The sequence below is a fragment of the Oncorhynchus mykiss genome, chromosome 15 (assembly GCF_057628025.1).
Source record: "Oncorhynchus mykiss isolate SJ-2025 chromosome 15, ASM5762802v1, whole genome shotgun sequence".
Classification (NCBI taxonomy): Eukaryota; Metazoa; Chordata; class Actinopteri; order Salmoniformes; family Salmonidae; genus Oncorhynchus; species Oncorhynchus mykiss.
In genome coordinates, this window is record NC_143036.1 from 14406480 (window position 1) to 14422500 (window position 16021).

Consider the following 16021-nt stretch of genomic DNA (forward strand, 5'->3'; position numbering starts at 1 on the left):
AATTGACATTTACTCCAGAGGTGCTGACCTGTTGCACCCTCTACAACCACTGTAATTATTATTATTTGACCCTGCTGGTCATCTATGAACGTTTGAACATCTTGGCCATGTTCTGTTATAATCTCCACCTGGCACAGTCAGAAGAGGACTGTCCACCCCTTTCGCCTGGTTCCTCTCTAGGTTTCATCCTAGGTTCCGGCCTTTCTAGGGAGTTTTTCCTAGCCACCGTACTTCTACACCTGCATTGCTTGCTGTTTGGGGTTTTAGGCTGAGTTTCTGTACAGCACTGAGATATCAGCTGATATAAGAAGGGCTTTATAAATACATTTGATTGATTGATTGAGTTATACACCAGTACAAACATCCAGCTAACATTCTGATAGATACAGTACAAACATCTAGCAAACAGCCTGATAGATACAGTACAAACATCCAGCTAACATTCTGATAGATACAGTACAAACATCCAGCGAACAGCCTGACAGATTCAGTACATGTGGTCAGGGCTGACCTGTGTCCAGGACGGGAGGCCAGTTCCTGATGTCAACTGTAGCGACCGCCTCCTTGGACCGCAGCAGCTTACAGATGACCGCTGTGGTCATCACACAGGCCGAACGACTGACCTGGAGGGAGAGAGCGATAGATGAAGGGAGAGAGAAAATAGATGCAGAGAGAGAGAGAGAGAGAGAGATACGTAGATGAAGGGAGAGAAAGAGATTGATGAAGAGGGAGAGAGATAGATGAGAGAGAGATAGATGAAGAGAGAGAGATGGATGAAGGAAGAGAGAGATGACAAGAGAGATAGATAGATGAAGAGAGAAATAGATAGATGAAGAGAGAGAGGTAGATGAAGAGAGATAGATGAGAGAGAGATAGATGAGAGAGAGATAGATGGAGAGAGAGAGAGAGAGAGAGAGAGAGAGAGAGAGAGAGAGAGAGGGAGATAGATGGAGAGAGAGAGATATGCTACTACATTCTCTTATTCTTCTATCTCCTCTCTACCGGTTGCCTGGGCAGTATTGACCTCTAGTTTACCACAGTCGTTGACCTCTCACCTCTACGATCATCTTGACCGTGGGCAGTGTGGTTGAGATGTTCTGTGGGTGGGGCGGTCGGACCGTGATAGGAACACAGCCAGCATACAGACAACCGTAGAACGCTGCAATTAGGTCTATACCTGAAACACACATAGGAGAGAGAAGTGAAAAGTGTATTTGGGTGTACACATATGCTGTGTGTGTGTGTGTGTGTGTGTGTGTGTGTGTGTGTGTGTGTGTGTGTGTGTGTGTGTGTGTGTGTGTGTGTGTGTGTGTGCGCGTGCGTGCGTGTGTGTTACCTGGTGGGTAGACCAGTGCTATGTGGTCTCCCTCCTGTAGTCCTCCTCTCTCCAGCAGCAGAGCAGCAACTCTCTCTGCCCTCTTATGGAGCTGAAGACATGTCAGAGAACTAGACACCGCTCCCTAGAGAAAGATGGAGTGATAGAGCGCAATCAGATTCCAATCAGAGTCCGTAACAATCAGAGTCCATAACAATCAGTCCAATCAGAGTCCGTAATAATCAGAGTCCTTAACAATCTGAGTCTGTAACAATCAGAGTCCGTAACAATCTTAGTCTGTAACAATCGGAGTCCATAACAATCAGTCCAATCAGAGTCCGTAACAATCAGAGTCTGTAACAATCAGAGTCCGTAACAATCTGAGTCTGTAACAATCTGAGTCCAATCAGAGTCCGTAAAAATCAGAGTCCGTAACAATCTGAGTCCAATCAGAGTCCGTAAAAATCAGAGTCCGTAACAATCTGAGTCTGTAACAATCAGAGTCCGTAACAATCAGAGTCTAACAATCAGAGTCCATAACAATCAGTCCAATCAGAGTCCGTAAACAATCAGAGTCCGTAACAATCAGAGTCCTTAACAATCAGATTCCAATCAGAGTCCGTAACAATCTGAGTCTGTAACAATCAGAGTCCAATCAGAGTCCGTAACAATCAGAGTCCAATCAGAGTCCTTAACAATCAGAGTCCAATCAGAGTCTGTAACAATCTGAGTCCAATCAGAGTTCGTAAACATTCAGAGTTCGTAAACATCCATGGCATAAGTGTGTGTGTGTGTGTGTGTGTGTGTGTGTGTGTGTGTGTGTGTGTGTGTGTGTGTGTCAGTGGAGGCTGGTGGGAGGAGCTATAGGAGGACAGGCTCATTGTAAAGGCTGGAATGGAATTCATGGAACGGTATCAAACACATCAAACATATAGAAACCACATATTTGACTCTGTTCCTTTTTACTCCATTTCAGCCATTAAAATGAGCCTGTCATCCTATAGCTCCTCCCACCAGCCTCCACTGCTGTGTGTGTATGTGCGCGTGCGCGCGCGCGTGTGTGTGTGTGTGTGTGTGTGTGTGCGTGCGTGTATGTGTTACCCGGGAGCTAAGCAGTGTGTAGAGGATGTGTTCAGGCGTAGTCTGAGATCTCCACTGCAGAACCTCTGACAGGAACAGGAACTACAGAACACACAACATGATATGCCATCACAGACTGTGTAATAACTATAATCCATCACAGTTTAAAACACATTATAAAATCCAGTGTGTATGTCAGGGGGAAGAAATACACAAACGATGTGTTACCTGGTCATTGTCATCAGTTTGTCCCAGGTCTCTGCCACTGGCCATAGCGATCCTCTTCCCAGACACCAGGTTCCCCACCATCACAGAGGCAGGGCCAATCTCTACAACACACACACAACACACACACACACGAGGTCAGGACACATCCAAAACATGATTTGAATGACCAGATACAACAAGCAGCTTGAGAGCTATAAGAGCTAACAATGTTCTTCAGGTTTCCGGCAAAGTTGCTCCTCATCGTTCACTAAATTCTAAATCCATTTTCATTCCAAATGGTGTAGCAGTCAGGCGTCTTTTGTCTTTGTCTTTGTCTTGTCGTGTCCTGTGTATATATCTTTTTTCTTCACATATTTTTACAAATATTTTTCTTAACCCCAACCTCAACACACTCTCCTGCAACCCACTTCACCCAATGTGGTATTTATCTGCTATTATTTTTACTCTAGAACCGGAACCCCCAACAGAAGCTAGCCAGCTAACTAGCTACTAGCTAGTAGTCAGCTAACCACTGCTAGCAGTCATTAGTTAACCTTTAGCCCGGACAACTCCTGCCAGTCTGCACAACGCGATTCAACCCAGAGCTTATCGGACATAGTTTTCTCCATATCCCTAGATACCTACCGCAAGCTCTGAACCTCTTCACCTGGATCATCGCAGCTAGATAGCTGCTATCCGATTGGGTTCTCCTGGCTAACGTCTCTGTCCCGAAGCAAGCACCAATTAGCCTGGAGCTAGCCTATGCTAGGCCCATCTCCCGGCTAGCCAAAGAGGTCCATCAGCCACTCCTTGGGCTACAATATCTATTTTGCCAATTGGCCTGGACCCCTTTTATTGCCGATACGGAGCCCCGCCGATCCATCACGACTGGACTACCGACATAATACGGCCGAGGGTTTTTTTCAACAGGCTCCTCCGTCCCGATGTCCCCGGAATGCCAATCTGCTAGCCTGCTAGCCACGGCCCGCTAGGTGTCTAGAACATACTGGACTGTTCGCTTAAGAGGTCCATCAGACAATTTTTGGGGCTACAATACCTGTTTTTTCAATTGGCCTGGACCCTTTAACTACACGGACCCCTGCTGATCCATCACGACTGGTCTGCTGACGTAACCGCACGAAGGGGCTACAACAGACTTCTCCTGTTGTGGTGTCCCTCTAAGGCCCTTCTGCTAGCCCCGGCCCGCTAGCTGTCTGAATCGCTGTGTCTCCAGCCCACCCAGCTACTCACTGGACCCAATGATCACTCTTCTACGCATGCCTCTCCCTAATGTCAATATGCCTTGTCCATTGCTGTTCTGGTTAGTGATTATTGTCTTATTTCACTGTAGAGCCTCCAGCCCTGCTCAATATGCCTCAGCTAACCCTCTTGTCCCACCTCCCACACATGCAGTGACCTCACCTGGTTTAATTAATGTCTCTAGAGACAATACCTCTCTCATCGTCACTCAATGCCTAGGTTCACCTCCACTGTACTCACATCCTACCATAACTTGTCTGTATATTATGCATTGAATCTATTCTACCGCGCCCAGAAACCTGCTCCTTTTAGTCTCTGTTCTGAACACACGAGACAACCAGCTCTTATAGCCTTTAGCCGTACCCTTATCCTACTCCTCCTCTGCTCCTCTGGTGATGTAGAGGTGAATCCAGGCCCTGCAGTGCCTAGCTCCACTACCATGCCCCAGGCGCTCTCATTTGTTGACTTCTCTAATCGTAAAAGCCTTGGTTTCATGCATGTTAACATTAGAAGCCTCCTCCCTAAGTTTGTTTTATTCACTACTTTAGCACACTCTGCCAACCCAGATGTCCAAGTTGTGTCTAAATCTTGGCTTAGGAAGGTCACCAAAAACCCTGAATTTCCATCCCTAACTATAACATTTTAGGACAAGATAGAACTGCGAAAGGGTGCGAAGTTGACAATCTACTGCAGAGATAGCCTGCAGAGTTCTGTCTTACCATCCAGGTCTGTGCCCAAACAATTTGAGCTTATACTTTTAAAAATCCACCTTTCCAGAAACAAGTCTCTCACCGTTGCCACTTGCTATAGACCACCTTCTGCCCCAGCTGTGCCCTGGACACCATATGTGAATTGATTGCCCCCCATCTATCTTCAGAGCTCGTGCTGTTAGGTGACTTAAACTGGGACATGCTTAAGACCCCGGCCATCCTACAATCTAAGCTTGATGCCCTCAATCTCACACAAATCATCAATGAACCTACCAGGTAAAACCCCAAATCCGTAAACACAGGCACCCTTATAGATATCCTAAACAACCCGCCCTCCAACTACACCTCTGTCCTCAACCAGGATCTCAGAGATCACTGCCTCATTGCTTGCATCCATTTTGGGTCTGCGGTCAAACAACCACCCATCATCATTGTCAAACGCTCCCTAAAACACTTCAACGAGCAGGCCTTTCTAATCGACCTGGCCCGGGTATCCTGGAAGGATATTGACCTCAATCCGTCAGTAGAAGATGCCTGGTTATTCTTTAAAGTGCTTTCCTCACCATCTTCAATAAGCATTCAAAAAATGTAGAACTAAGAACAGATATAGCCCGTGGTTCACTCCAGACCTGACTGACCAGCACAAAAACATCCTGTGGTGTACTGCATTCGAATCGAGTAGCCCCCGCGATATGCAACTTTTCAGGGAAAATAAGAAGCAATATGCACAGGCAGTTAGGAAAGCCTTTTTAAAACAGAAATTTGCATCCTGCAGCACAAACTCCAAAAAGTTATGGGACACTGTAAAGTCCATGGAGAATAAGAGCACCTCCTCCCAGCTGCCCACTGCAATAACCATTTTTCTACAGCTGGCCATGCTTTCCACCTGGCCACCCCTACCCTGGTCAACAGCACTGCACCACTCACAGCAACTTGCAAAAGCCTCCCCCATTTCACCTTCAAATCCAGATAGCTGATGTTCTAAAAGAGCTGCAAAATCTGGACCCCAACAAGTCAGCTGGGCTAGAAAATCTGGACCCTCTCTTTCTAAAATTATCAGCCAAAATTGTTGCAACCCCTATTACTCGCCTGTTCAACCTCACTTTCGTATCATCTGAGATCCCCAAAGATTGGAAAGCTGCCGTGGTCATCCCCCTCTGATTGTTAAACTGCTACAGACCTCCCCGAACATTTAGAATCTCACCGTACCTTCTCCGCTATGCAATCTGGTTTCCGAGCTGGTCATGGGTATACCTCAGCCATGCTCAAGGTCCTAAACAATATCATAACCTCCATCGATAAGAGACAATACTGTGCAGCCGTATTCATCGACCTGTCCAAGGCTTTCGACTCTGTCAATCACCACATTCTTATCGGCAGACTCAACAGCCTTTGTTTCTCAAATGACTGCCTCGCCTGGTTCACCAACTACTTCTCAGATAGAGTTCAGTGTGTCAAATCGGAGGGCCTGTTGTCTAGACCTCTGGCAGTCTCTATGGGGGTGCCACAGGGTTCAATTCTCATGCCGACTCTTATCTCTGTATACGATGTATATGATGTCGCTCTTGCTGCTGGTGATTCTCTGATCCACCTCTACGCAGACGATACCATTCTGCATACTTCTGGCCCTTCTTTGGACACTGTGTTAACTAACCTCCAGACGAGCTTCAATGCCATACAACTCTCCTTCCGTGGCCTCCAACTACTCTTAAATGCAAGTCAAACTAAATGCATGCTCTTCAACCGATCGCTACCAGCACCTGCCCGCCCGTCCAGCGCTTCTGACTTAGAATATGTGGACATCTACAAATACCTAGGTGTCTGGTTAGACTAAACTCTCCTTCCAGACTCACAATAAGCATCTCCAATCCAAAATTAAATCTAGAATCGGCTTCCAATTTCGCAACAAAGCATCCTTCACTCATGCTGCCAAACATACCCTCGTAAAACTGACTATCCTACCGATCCTTGACTTCGGCAATGTCATTTACAAAATAGCCTCCATCACTCTACTCAGCAAATTGGATGCAGTCTATCACAGTGCCATCCGTTTTGTCACCAAAGTCCCATATACTACCCACCACTAAGACCTGTACGCTCTCGTCGGCTGGCCCTCACTTCATATTCATCGCAAAACCCACTGGCTCCAGGTCATTTATAAGTCTTTGCCAGCTAAAGCCCCACCTTATCTCAGCTCACTGGTCACCATAGCAGCACCCACCTGTAGCACGTGCTCCAGCAGGTATATTTCACTGGTCACCCCCAAAGCCAATTCTTCCTTTGGCCGCCTTTCCTTCCAGTTCTCTGCTGCCAATGACTGGAACGAATTGCAAAAATCCCTGAAGCTGGAGTCTCATATCTCCCTCACTAACTTTAAGCATCAACTGTCAGAGCAGCTCACAGATCACTGCACCTGTACATAGCCCATCTGTTAATACTGTTATTCATTGCATTTTTTTTTGCTCCTTTGCACCCCAGTATCTCTACTTGCACATTCAGCTTCTGCACATCTATCACTCTAGTGTTTATTGCTAAATTGTAATTATTTCAACACTAGGGCCTATTTATTGCCTTACCTCCCTTATCTTAACTCATTTGCACACACTGTATATAGACTCTTTTTTCTATTGTGTTATGGACTGTCTGTTTTGTTTATTCCATGTGTAACTCTGTGTTGTTCTTTGTGTCGCACTGCTTTTCTTTATCTTGGCCAGGTCGCAGTTTTAAATGAGAACTTGTTCTCAACTGGCTGACCTGGTTAAATAAAGGTGAAATAAATAAATAAAATCAGCTCTGCTAAACACGCGCGCTCTCTCAGTCTCTCGCTCTCTCTCTCTCTCTGTCTCTCTCTCTCTCTCTCACCTGGTTGTTTCTGTCGTGGTTTGGGCAGGTTGGTAACACAGGTGTGAGGACACATGAGGACGTTACAGGGGTGCAGCCCCCCCTCCAGGTACAGCTGTTTGGTCTCAGACAAGTGTAGACCCCCAAGGGGGGTTTTAGGGAGGGTGTTGGCTGGAACTAACCCCAGGCAGAACACACCCACACCATGGATACTGTCTATCGCCTGTCAATTAAACACACAAGCACACACACACACGGACGGATGGACACACACACACACACACACACACACACACACACACACACACACACACACACACACACACACACACACACACACACACACACAGTGGAGGAGACAAGAGATCATGAAAACCTCTAACAATTTCCCAGGTGCAAGGTAGAAAAAAGTAGTTTGAATTGACTCTAAATAAAATACACTGTTTTGCTTATTCACACATTTTGTCTGGTCTGGTTGCATTATGGTTGTACTGTGGTTGTGCTGAGGTAGCGTTACCTGCATTAAGTTCGTACTGTGGTCGTGTTGCGGTACTGTTACCTGTATTATGGTCGTACTGTAGGGTTATGTTGTGGTGTTGTTACCTGTATTATAGTCGTACGATAGGATGATGTTGTGGTGTTGTTACCTGTATTATAGTCGTACGGTAGGATGATGTTGTTACCTGTATTATGGTCGTACGGTAGGGTGATGTCGTTACCTGTATTATGGTCGTACTGTAGGGTGATGTTGTGGTGTTGTTACCTGTATTATAGTCGTACGGTAGGATGATGTTGTTACCTGTATTATGGTCGTACTGTAGGGTTATGTTGTGGTGTTGTTACCTGTATTATAGTCGTACGGTAGGATGATGTTGTTACCTGTATTATGGTCGTACGGTAGGGTGATGTTGTTACCTGTATTATGGTCGTACTGTAAGGTGATGTTGTGGTGGTGTTACCTGTATTATGGTCGTACTGTAGGGTGATGTTGTGGTGGTGTTACCTGTATTATGGTCGTACTGTAGGGTGATGTTGTGGTGGTGTTACCTGTATTATGGTCGTACTGTAGGGTGATGTTGTGGTGGTGTTACCTGTATTATGGTCGTACTGTAGGGTGATGTTGTGGTGGTGTTACCTGTATTATGGTCGTACTGTAGGGTGATGTTGTGGTGGTGTTACCTGTATTATGGTCGTACTGTAGGGTGATGTTGTTACCTGTATTATGGTCGTACTGTAGGGTGATGTTGTTACCTGTATTATGGTCGTACTGTAGGGTGATGTTGTGGTGGTGTTACCTGTATTATAGTCGTACGGTAGGATGATGTTGTGGTGGTGTTACCTGTATTATGGTCGTACTGTAGGGTGATGTTGTGGTGGTGTTACCTGTATTATAGTCGTACTGTAGGGTGATGTTGTGGTGGTGTTACCTGTATTATAGTCGTACTGTAGGGTGATGTTGTTACCTGTATTATGGTCGTACTGTAGGGTGATGTTGTGGTGGTGTTACCTGTATTATGGTCGTACTGTAGGGTGATGTTGTGGTGGTGTTACCTGTATTATAGTCGTACTGTAGGGTGATGTTGTGGTGGTGTTACCTGTATTATAGTCGTACTGTAGGGTGATGTTGTGGTGGTGTTACCTGTATTATGGTCGTACTGTAGGGTGATGTTGTGGTGGTGTTACCTGTATTATGGTCGTACTGTAGGGTGATGTTGTGGTGGTGTTACCTGTATTATGGTCGTACTGTAGGGTGATGTTGTTACCTGTATTATGGTCGTACTGTAGGGTGATGTTGTTACCTGTATTATGGTCGTACTGTAGGGTGATGTTGTTACCTGTATTATGGTCGTACTGTAGGGTGATGTTGTGGTGGTGTTACCTGTATTATGGTCGTACTGTAGGGTGATGTTGTGGTGGTGTTACCTGTATTATGGTCGTACTGTAGGGTGATGTTGTTACCTGTATTATGGTTGTACTGTAGGGTGATGTTGTTACCTGTATTATGGTCGTACTGTAGGGTGATGTTGTTACCTGCAGCACGCGGCTCATCCACTGGAAGCTGTCCTCCTCAGTAGAGTCTGGTCTCTGCTCTGCTACCACCACGATACGCTCATCATGCAGCACGGTCACACTGAACACTGCTATCCTGGAGGGAGGGAGGGAGGGAGGGAGGGAGGGAGGCAGGGAGGGAGGGAGGCAGGGAGGGAGGGAGGGAGGCAGGCAGGGAGGGAGGGAGGCAGGCAGGCAGGCAGGCAGGCAGGCAGGGAGGGAGGGAGGCAGGGAGGGAGGGAGGGAGGGAGGGAGGGAGGGAGGGAGGGAGGCAGGGAGGCAGGGAGGGAGGGAGGGAGGGAGGCAGGGAGGGAGGCAGGGAGGGAGGCAGGCAGGCAGGCAGGCAGGCAGGCAGGCAGGCAGGCAGGCAGGCAGGCAGGCAGATGGTTAGGGTAGTATCAGTATGTTCTCTAACTGACATCTTTTACATGGAGAGTACAGTGAGTACAGGCGGAGAATAGTATTCCCTATGTAGTTGACAACTTTTGACCAGAACATGTGGCTCTATTGTTTACAGTGTCTTTGTCCAAAACAATACTGCACGGTTGCATACCTCCCTCTGTAGATGAATTTCATTGGCTCCACGGCCAGTGCGGTGGCTATGATGTCATCAGCGTTATGTCTGCGTCCGCTGACCACAATGAGGCCGTCCATCTTGCCGGAGATAAACACCAGACCACCTGGACCCACGAAGCCCAGCAGCCCCGTACGCACAAACGCATACTCACTGACCAGACCTCCACCGGATGCTACTGGAAACACCTACACACACACACACACACACACACACACACACACACACACACACACACACACACACACACACACACACACACACACACACACACACACACACACACACACACACACACACACACACACACACACACACACACACACACACACACACACACACACACACACACATATATTATGTCATGAACATACACCCACACCAATGTTGTAAATGCTATATACACAGTACAAATGGCCATTATATGTAAGTTACACACACAAACCCTACTGTCCTCACCTCAAAGGTGTTCTTGGTCATGCCTGTCAGTCCGTAGTACGATGTTCCCGTGGCAACGGAACACACACACAGCTCCCCGATCTCATCTGTCTTACACAGGAGAGGCACACCGTCTGGCTTCACCACACACACCAGGGCTGGAGACAGAACACACACACTGCACAACTGGAGCTGAAGAAGAGAGCAGGCCTAACCACACACCCACACATACACACCCCTACCTCCAGGCATGACAGTGCCCACATCCTGCACAGTGAGGACTGACAGGCGTTCCTCCGTGTCGACGCGGACCACACTGTAACTCAGACCCTGCATGGAGAGAACCCCTCGGCCTGGTGGCTGGCTACTGTCCTCCACTGGCCTGGATCAGAGAGAGAGACAGATATAAAGGACTGATCTCACTGATGATGATGATGGTAGCCACCTAACTTTGACAGAATCATTTTCCAAACCAACAAAATATTAAGCCTGTTACTCTAGGATCGACCAAGAATGAATGCTGCTGCTGATGATGGTGTGTGTTTGTGTGCTTAGTCAGGGGATAGTGTAGATGGAGCCTACCTTCTGATGGCAACAGTCAGTGCCTCGGGGGAGCTGGCACAGGGACAGATGACCTCTGACCTTAAGCCTTTACTCTGGAACACGTTGAGGAACGCGTCACAGGACGAGATAGACCCTGGAGAAGGAAAGGACAGAAGGAAAGAGAAGACTAAGAGAAAAATAGAGAGGACTAAGAGAAAAATAGAGAGGACTAAGAGAAAAACAGAGAGGACTAAGAGAAAAACAGAGAGGACTAAGAGAAAAATAGAGAGGACTAAGAGAAAAATAGAGAGGACTAAGAGAAAAATAGAGAGGACTAAGAGAAAAATAGAGAGGACTAAGAGAAAAATAGAGAGGACTAAGAGAAAAATAGAGAGGACTAAGAGAAAAATAGAGAGGACTAAGAGAAAAACAGAGAGAACTAATAGAAAAATAGAGAGGACTAAGAGAAAAACAGAGAGGACTAAGAGAAAAATAGAGAGGACTAAGAGAAAAATAGAGAGGACTAAGAGAAAAATAGAGAGGACTAAGAGAAAAACAGTGAGGACTAAGAGAAAAATAGAGAGGACTAAGAGAAAAATAGAGAGGACTAAGAGAAAAATAGAGAGGACTAAGAGAAAAATAGAGAGGACTAAGAGAAAAATAGAGAGGACTAAGAGAAAAATAGAGAGGACTAAGAGAAAAATAGAGAGGACTAAGAGAAAAACAGTGAGGACTAAGAGAAAAATAGAGAGGACTAAGAGAAAAATAGAGAGGACTAAGAGAAAAATAGAGAGGACTAAGAGAAAAATAGAGAGGACTAAGAGAAAAACAGTGAGGACTAAGAGAAAAATAGAGAGGACTAAGAGAAAAATAGAGAGGACTAAGAGAAAAATAGAGAGGACTAAGAGAAAAACAGTGAGGACTAAGAGAAAAATAGAGAGGACTAAGAGAAAAATAGAGAGGACTAAGAGAAAAACAGAGAGGACTAAGAGAAAAATAGAGAGGACTAAGAGAAAAATAGAGAGGACTAAGAGAAAAACAGTGAGGACTAAGAGAAAAATAGAGAGGACTAAGAGAAAAATAGAGAGGACTAAGAGAAAAATATCTCGATAAATAGGAAGTGAGAGTTACAAGGGTTAGATCCGTCGGCGACCAGCAGCATCCGGAGGGAACTCAGGCTGATGTCCTTCTGCTCTCTGTGGGCCACCAGAGCCCAGTGCATGTCTCTGGACTTTACACACGCTACCTTGGCTGGAGAGAAACACACACAGTGTCGACATCAGTGTTAACGCAAAGTTAAGATCAAATACTTCCTGAATGATTGACAAATGACTTCATAACAATATCTTGTAGATTGACATATGAATTTACTATTGAGTGGCTGATTGACAGGTGGGTGTGTCTGACCTTTAAAGTGATAGACCTTTTGTATCCAGGACAACGGGTTGACCTTCATCAGAGAGTAGGGAACGCTGATCACATGCATCATATTCATCACGCTCTGGAGATAGGAGATACACAAAACCTTTAACCTCTAACCCTTAACCCCTTATCATACTTTCCCTGACAACCTGACCTGTAGCAGCAGGTCTTACCGTGAGGATGCCGTGCCACAGTCCCACATCCTTCTTAAAGTCTAGAACATTCACTATGGTCTCCGCTGCAGAGAGAGAGGGGAGACGGGTTAGGAGGGAGTGGGGGAGCAAGAGAGGGAGGGAGACAAAGGGAGAGACAGACGTCAAGAGATCACTGAAGCGAAAGAAAGCGTTAGAGAGATTACCTGGCAGAGTGCGTTTGTGTTTGTGTGTGTGAGAGCGAGAGTGTTGTGTGTGTAGAGTGTGTGTCTTACAGTACCTTCTGTGTAGCCACAGGACTGTGTGAGGGCTTGGCAGTGAGTCAGCAGAGCGATCCTCATCACCGTGACTCCCAGAACACTTCCATCTTTACAGGTTTTGTACTGGGGGGGAGAGAGAGAGAGACAGAGAGAGAGAGAGATAGAGACAGAGACAGAGACAGAGACAGAGAGAGAGACAGAGACAGAGAGAGAGACAGAGAGAGAGAGATAGAGAGAGAGAGCGAGACAGAGAGAGAGAGATAGAGACAGAGACAGAGACAGAGACAGAGAGAGAGACAGAGACAGAGAGAGACAGAGAGAGAGAGACAGAGAGAGAGAGCGAGACAGAGAGAGAGTGAGAGAGACAGAGAGAGAGACAGAGAGAGAGAGATAGAGACAGAGACAGAGACAGAGAGAGAGACAGAGACAGAGACAGAGAGAGAGGACAGAGAGAGAGAGACAGAGAGAGAGAGCGAGACAGAGAGAGAGAGAGAGACAGAGAGACAGAGACAGAGACAGAGAGAGAGAGAGAGAGAGAGAGACAGAGAGAGAGAGAGAGACAGAGAGAGAGACAGAGACAGAGAGAGAGAGAGAGAGAGAGAGACAGAGAGAGAGACAGAGAGAGAGACAGAGAGAGAGAGACAGAGACAGAGACAGAGAGAGAGAGACAAAGAGAGAGAGAGAGATAGATAGAGACAGAGGGAGAGGGAGAGAGAGAGAGAGAGAGGGGCGAGAGAGAACAAATACAGAAAGATAGAGAGGGAGAGAGAGAGTGTTAAAGCAGTGGTATGGTGTAGAGTAACAAACACATACATTAAAACCCCTTAGGGTTCTGCTAAAGCAATTTGGATTGATTTACATTAGAAGCTCTCTTTGTAATGGAAATGTAATGAATGTATCACCTCTATATATGCTGTGTCGCTGTTTGCATCTTTGATGTGAGGGAACCAGTCTCTGGGAGGCTTGGAGAGATGCTTCGACTCAGTCACAAACCACAGCAGCTTAGGCCATCCTAGAGAGACAGAGAATCATTTGGCTGCATTCATACACTGTTGAGGAACTAGATTACGAGAACACATTCTCATGCACGCACACATACACTTACCCCTGAACTGTGGTATCTCTCCTGTGGCACTCTTGGGCAGGCCTTTATGGCAGGCATCACTGGTCAGCGCCACGGTAACCCCACAGCTACCCAATAGGAAGCCGATCTGCTGGCTGCCAGCATCCTATTGGACAAGACAGACATGTTCAGGTCCAACACAAACACTCCTATACGTGCTTGAATGTGCTTATTGCTTATACAACACAACAAACAGTATGCGAATGAAACAAGGTGTTCCCCAGGGCTCTGTGCTTGGACTTTATGTAGACGTGCCTTGCGTGTGAGGGGCACCTCTATGGGTACAGGGACCACCTCAGCCAGCAGGCAGCCATAGAAGGCCACCATGAAGGCCACCGGGTCATTATTAGGAAACACTAGCGCCACCTGGGGGATCGGAGGAACATAGGCAGGGAGAAAATATTACAATCCTTCTTGTCCTTAATTCGGATATCCATTATTAATATCATAACTAGAAAAGTATTGGAGGGATGGATCTTCTACATGTACTCACCCTGTCCCCCGGTCGCACCATGGGCTCCTGCTTGCTGCCCAGCTTGTGTAGGATGTTAAAGGCCAGCTTGACACTTCGAGACCATAACTTCCCTATGGACACAACACAGGGCTGAGTGAGTGTGTGTGTGGCGTGACTGTGTGGCTGTGTGTGTGTGTGTGTGTGTGTATTTGTGCCACAGGAGGTTGGTGGGACCTTAATTGGGAAGGATGGGCTCGTGGTAATAACTGGAGCGGAATCAGTGGAATGGTATCAAATACATCAAACATATGGTTTCCAAGTGTTTGATAACTTTCCATTTAATCCGTTCCAGCCATTATTATGAGCCCTCTTCCCCTCACCAGCCTCCTTTGATGTGTGTAGTTACCGTATGTGAGTACATATAGAGGTTTGCCAGTGGTGTCCAGGCTGGTGAGACAGGGGGCTTTAGGGCTAATGGTGCCCCAGCGTTGGAGAGCTGCCTCCAGGGAAGGGGGCCAGTTAGTCACCACCCCCAGAGCCTCTCCTCTCACTGCCAACATCTCTGCCCCCTCCGGACGGCGCTGCTTGGGGTCTGGCTGCTGGACTACAGAGACAGAGACTTTTATTGTGAAACTTGCATGTAAAACAATTAAACACACTAGAGATGAATGCAGAAACCTTCCCTAACCTTTCACTAAGTATGAAGACAGAGAAGATAGCTAGATAGCTAGACACCTAGATTTAAATATGTATGTATTTATTTATTTATTCATTGTATTTATTTATTTATTCATATTTATTCAGCTCCTACCTTCTAGAAGTTCTTCAAAGTCATCAACGAAGAACTCTCTGAGTGGAGGTCTACGAGGCATTTTCAGAGTGTTCACTAGCTGCTGGATCTTAGCAGACACACGACTGCTGACCGGGACACCGTCTCCAGTCTCCATGCGTTCAGCGTTGCCGTATTTCTGTGTGTTTCGGGCGATGGTTCCTATGTGGCGCTCTGAGTTGGGGTGGGGGTGGGAGTGGGAGTGGGAGGAGTCAGATGAGTAGCCAGTTACATCAGGAGGAGTAGAGTGTTTCTCTACAGAGAGAGAGAAAGAGAAAGAAAAGAGAGAGAGAAAAGAGAGAGAGAGAGAGAGAGAGAGAGAGAGAGAGATTAAGTGAGCGAGAGAGAGAGAGAGAGAGAGTAAGTGAGCGAGAGAGAGAGAGAGAGAGCGGGAGAGAGAGAGAAAGAGAGAGAGAGAGAGAGTAAGAGAGCGAGAGAGAGAGAGACAGAGAGAGTAAGAGAGCGGGAGAGAGTGGGAGAGAGAGAGAGAGAGAGAGAGAGAGAGAGAGAGCGGGAGAGAGAGAAAGTGGGAGAGCGGGAGAGAGAGAGAGTGGGAGAGAGAGAGAGAGAGAGAGAGAGAGAGTAAGAGAGCGGGAGAGAGAGAGAGAGAGAGAGAGAGAGAGAGAGAGAGAGAGAGAGAGAGAGAGAGAGAGAGAGGGGGCAAGAGAGAGAGAGAGGGGTGGGCAAGAGAGAGATAGGGTGTCGCAAGAGAGAGAGAGAGAGAGAGAGGGGTGGGCAAGAGAGAGAGAGGGGGGTGGCAAGAG

At 46.8% G+C, this 16021-nt stretch overlaps 1 protein-coding gene across 4 annotated transcripts in view; it reads right to left on the reverse strand.

The window, feature by feature from the left end:
- Positions 1-16021, reverse strand: part of LOC110490919 (disco-interacting protein 2 homolog C) — a 38482-nt gene that overhangs the window by 14931 nt on the left and 7530 nt on the right. For 2 of the 4 annotated variants that reach the window (XM_036943760.2, XM_036943761.2), the window contains exons 7-27: positions 15240-15431; positions 14835-15032; positions 14468-14559; positions 14230-14340; positions 13957-14080; positions 13754-13863; positions 12872-12974; positions 12613-12677; positions 12425-12518; positions 12149-12268; positions 11057-11171; positions 10717-10856; positions 10496-10632; positions 10016-10224; positions 9445-9559; positions 7435-7636; positions 2624-2724; positions 2417-2497; positions 1337-1460; positions 1056-1177; positions 512-623 (exon numbers count right to left, since the gene is read on the reverse strand). In XM_036943760.2, coding sequence (XP_036799655.1) covers positions 512-623; positions 1056-1177; positions 1337-1460; positions 2417-2497; positions 2624-2724; positions 7435-7636; positions 9445-9559; positions 10016-10224; positions 10496-10632; positions 10717-10856; positions 11057-11171; positions 12149-12268; positions 12425-12518; positions 12613-12677; positions 12872-12974; positions 13754-13863; positions 13957-14080; positions 14230-14340; positions 14468-14559; positions 14835-15032; positions 15240-15431 — 2667 coding nt within the window. Of the gene's footprint in view, positions 1-511; positions 624-1055; positions 1178-1336; positions 1461-2416; positions 2498-2623; positions 2725-7434; positions 7637-9444; positions 9560-10015; positions 10225-10495; positions 10633-10716; positions 10857-11056; positions 11172-12148; positions 12269-12424; positions 12519-12612; positions 12678-12871; positions 12975-13753; positions 13864-13956; positions 14081-14229; positions 14341-14467; positions 14560-14834; positions 15033-15239; positions 15518-16021 lie in introns of all 4 variants that reach the window. The other 2 variants (XM_090199317.1, XM_090199318.1) reach the window with 2 other exon arrangements.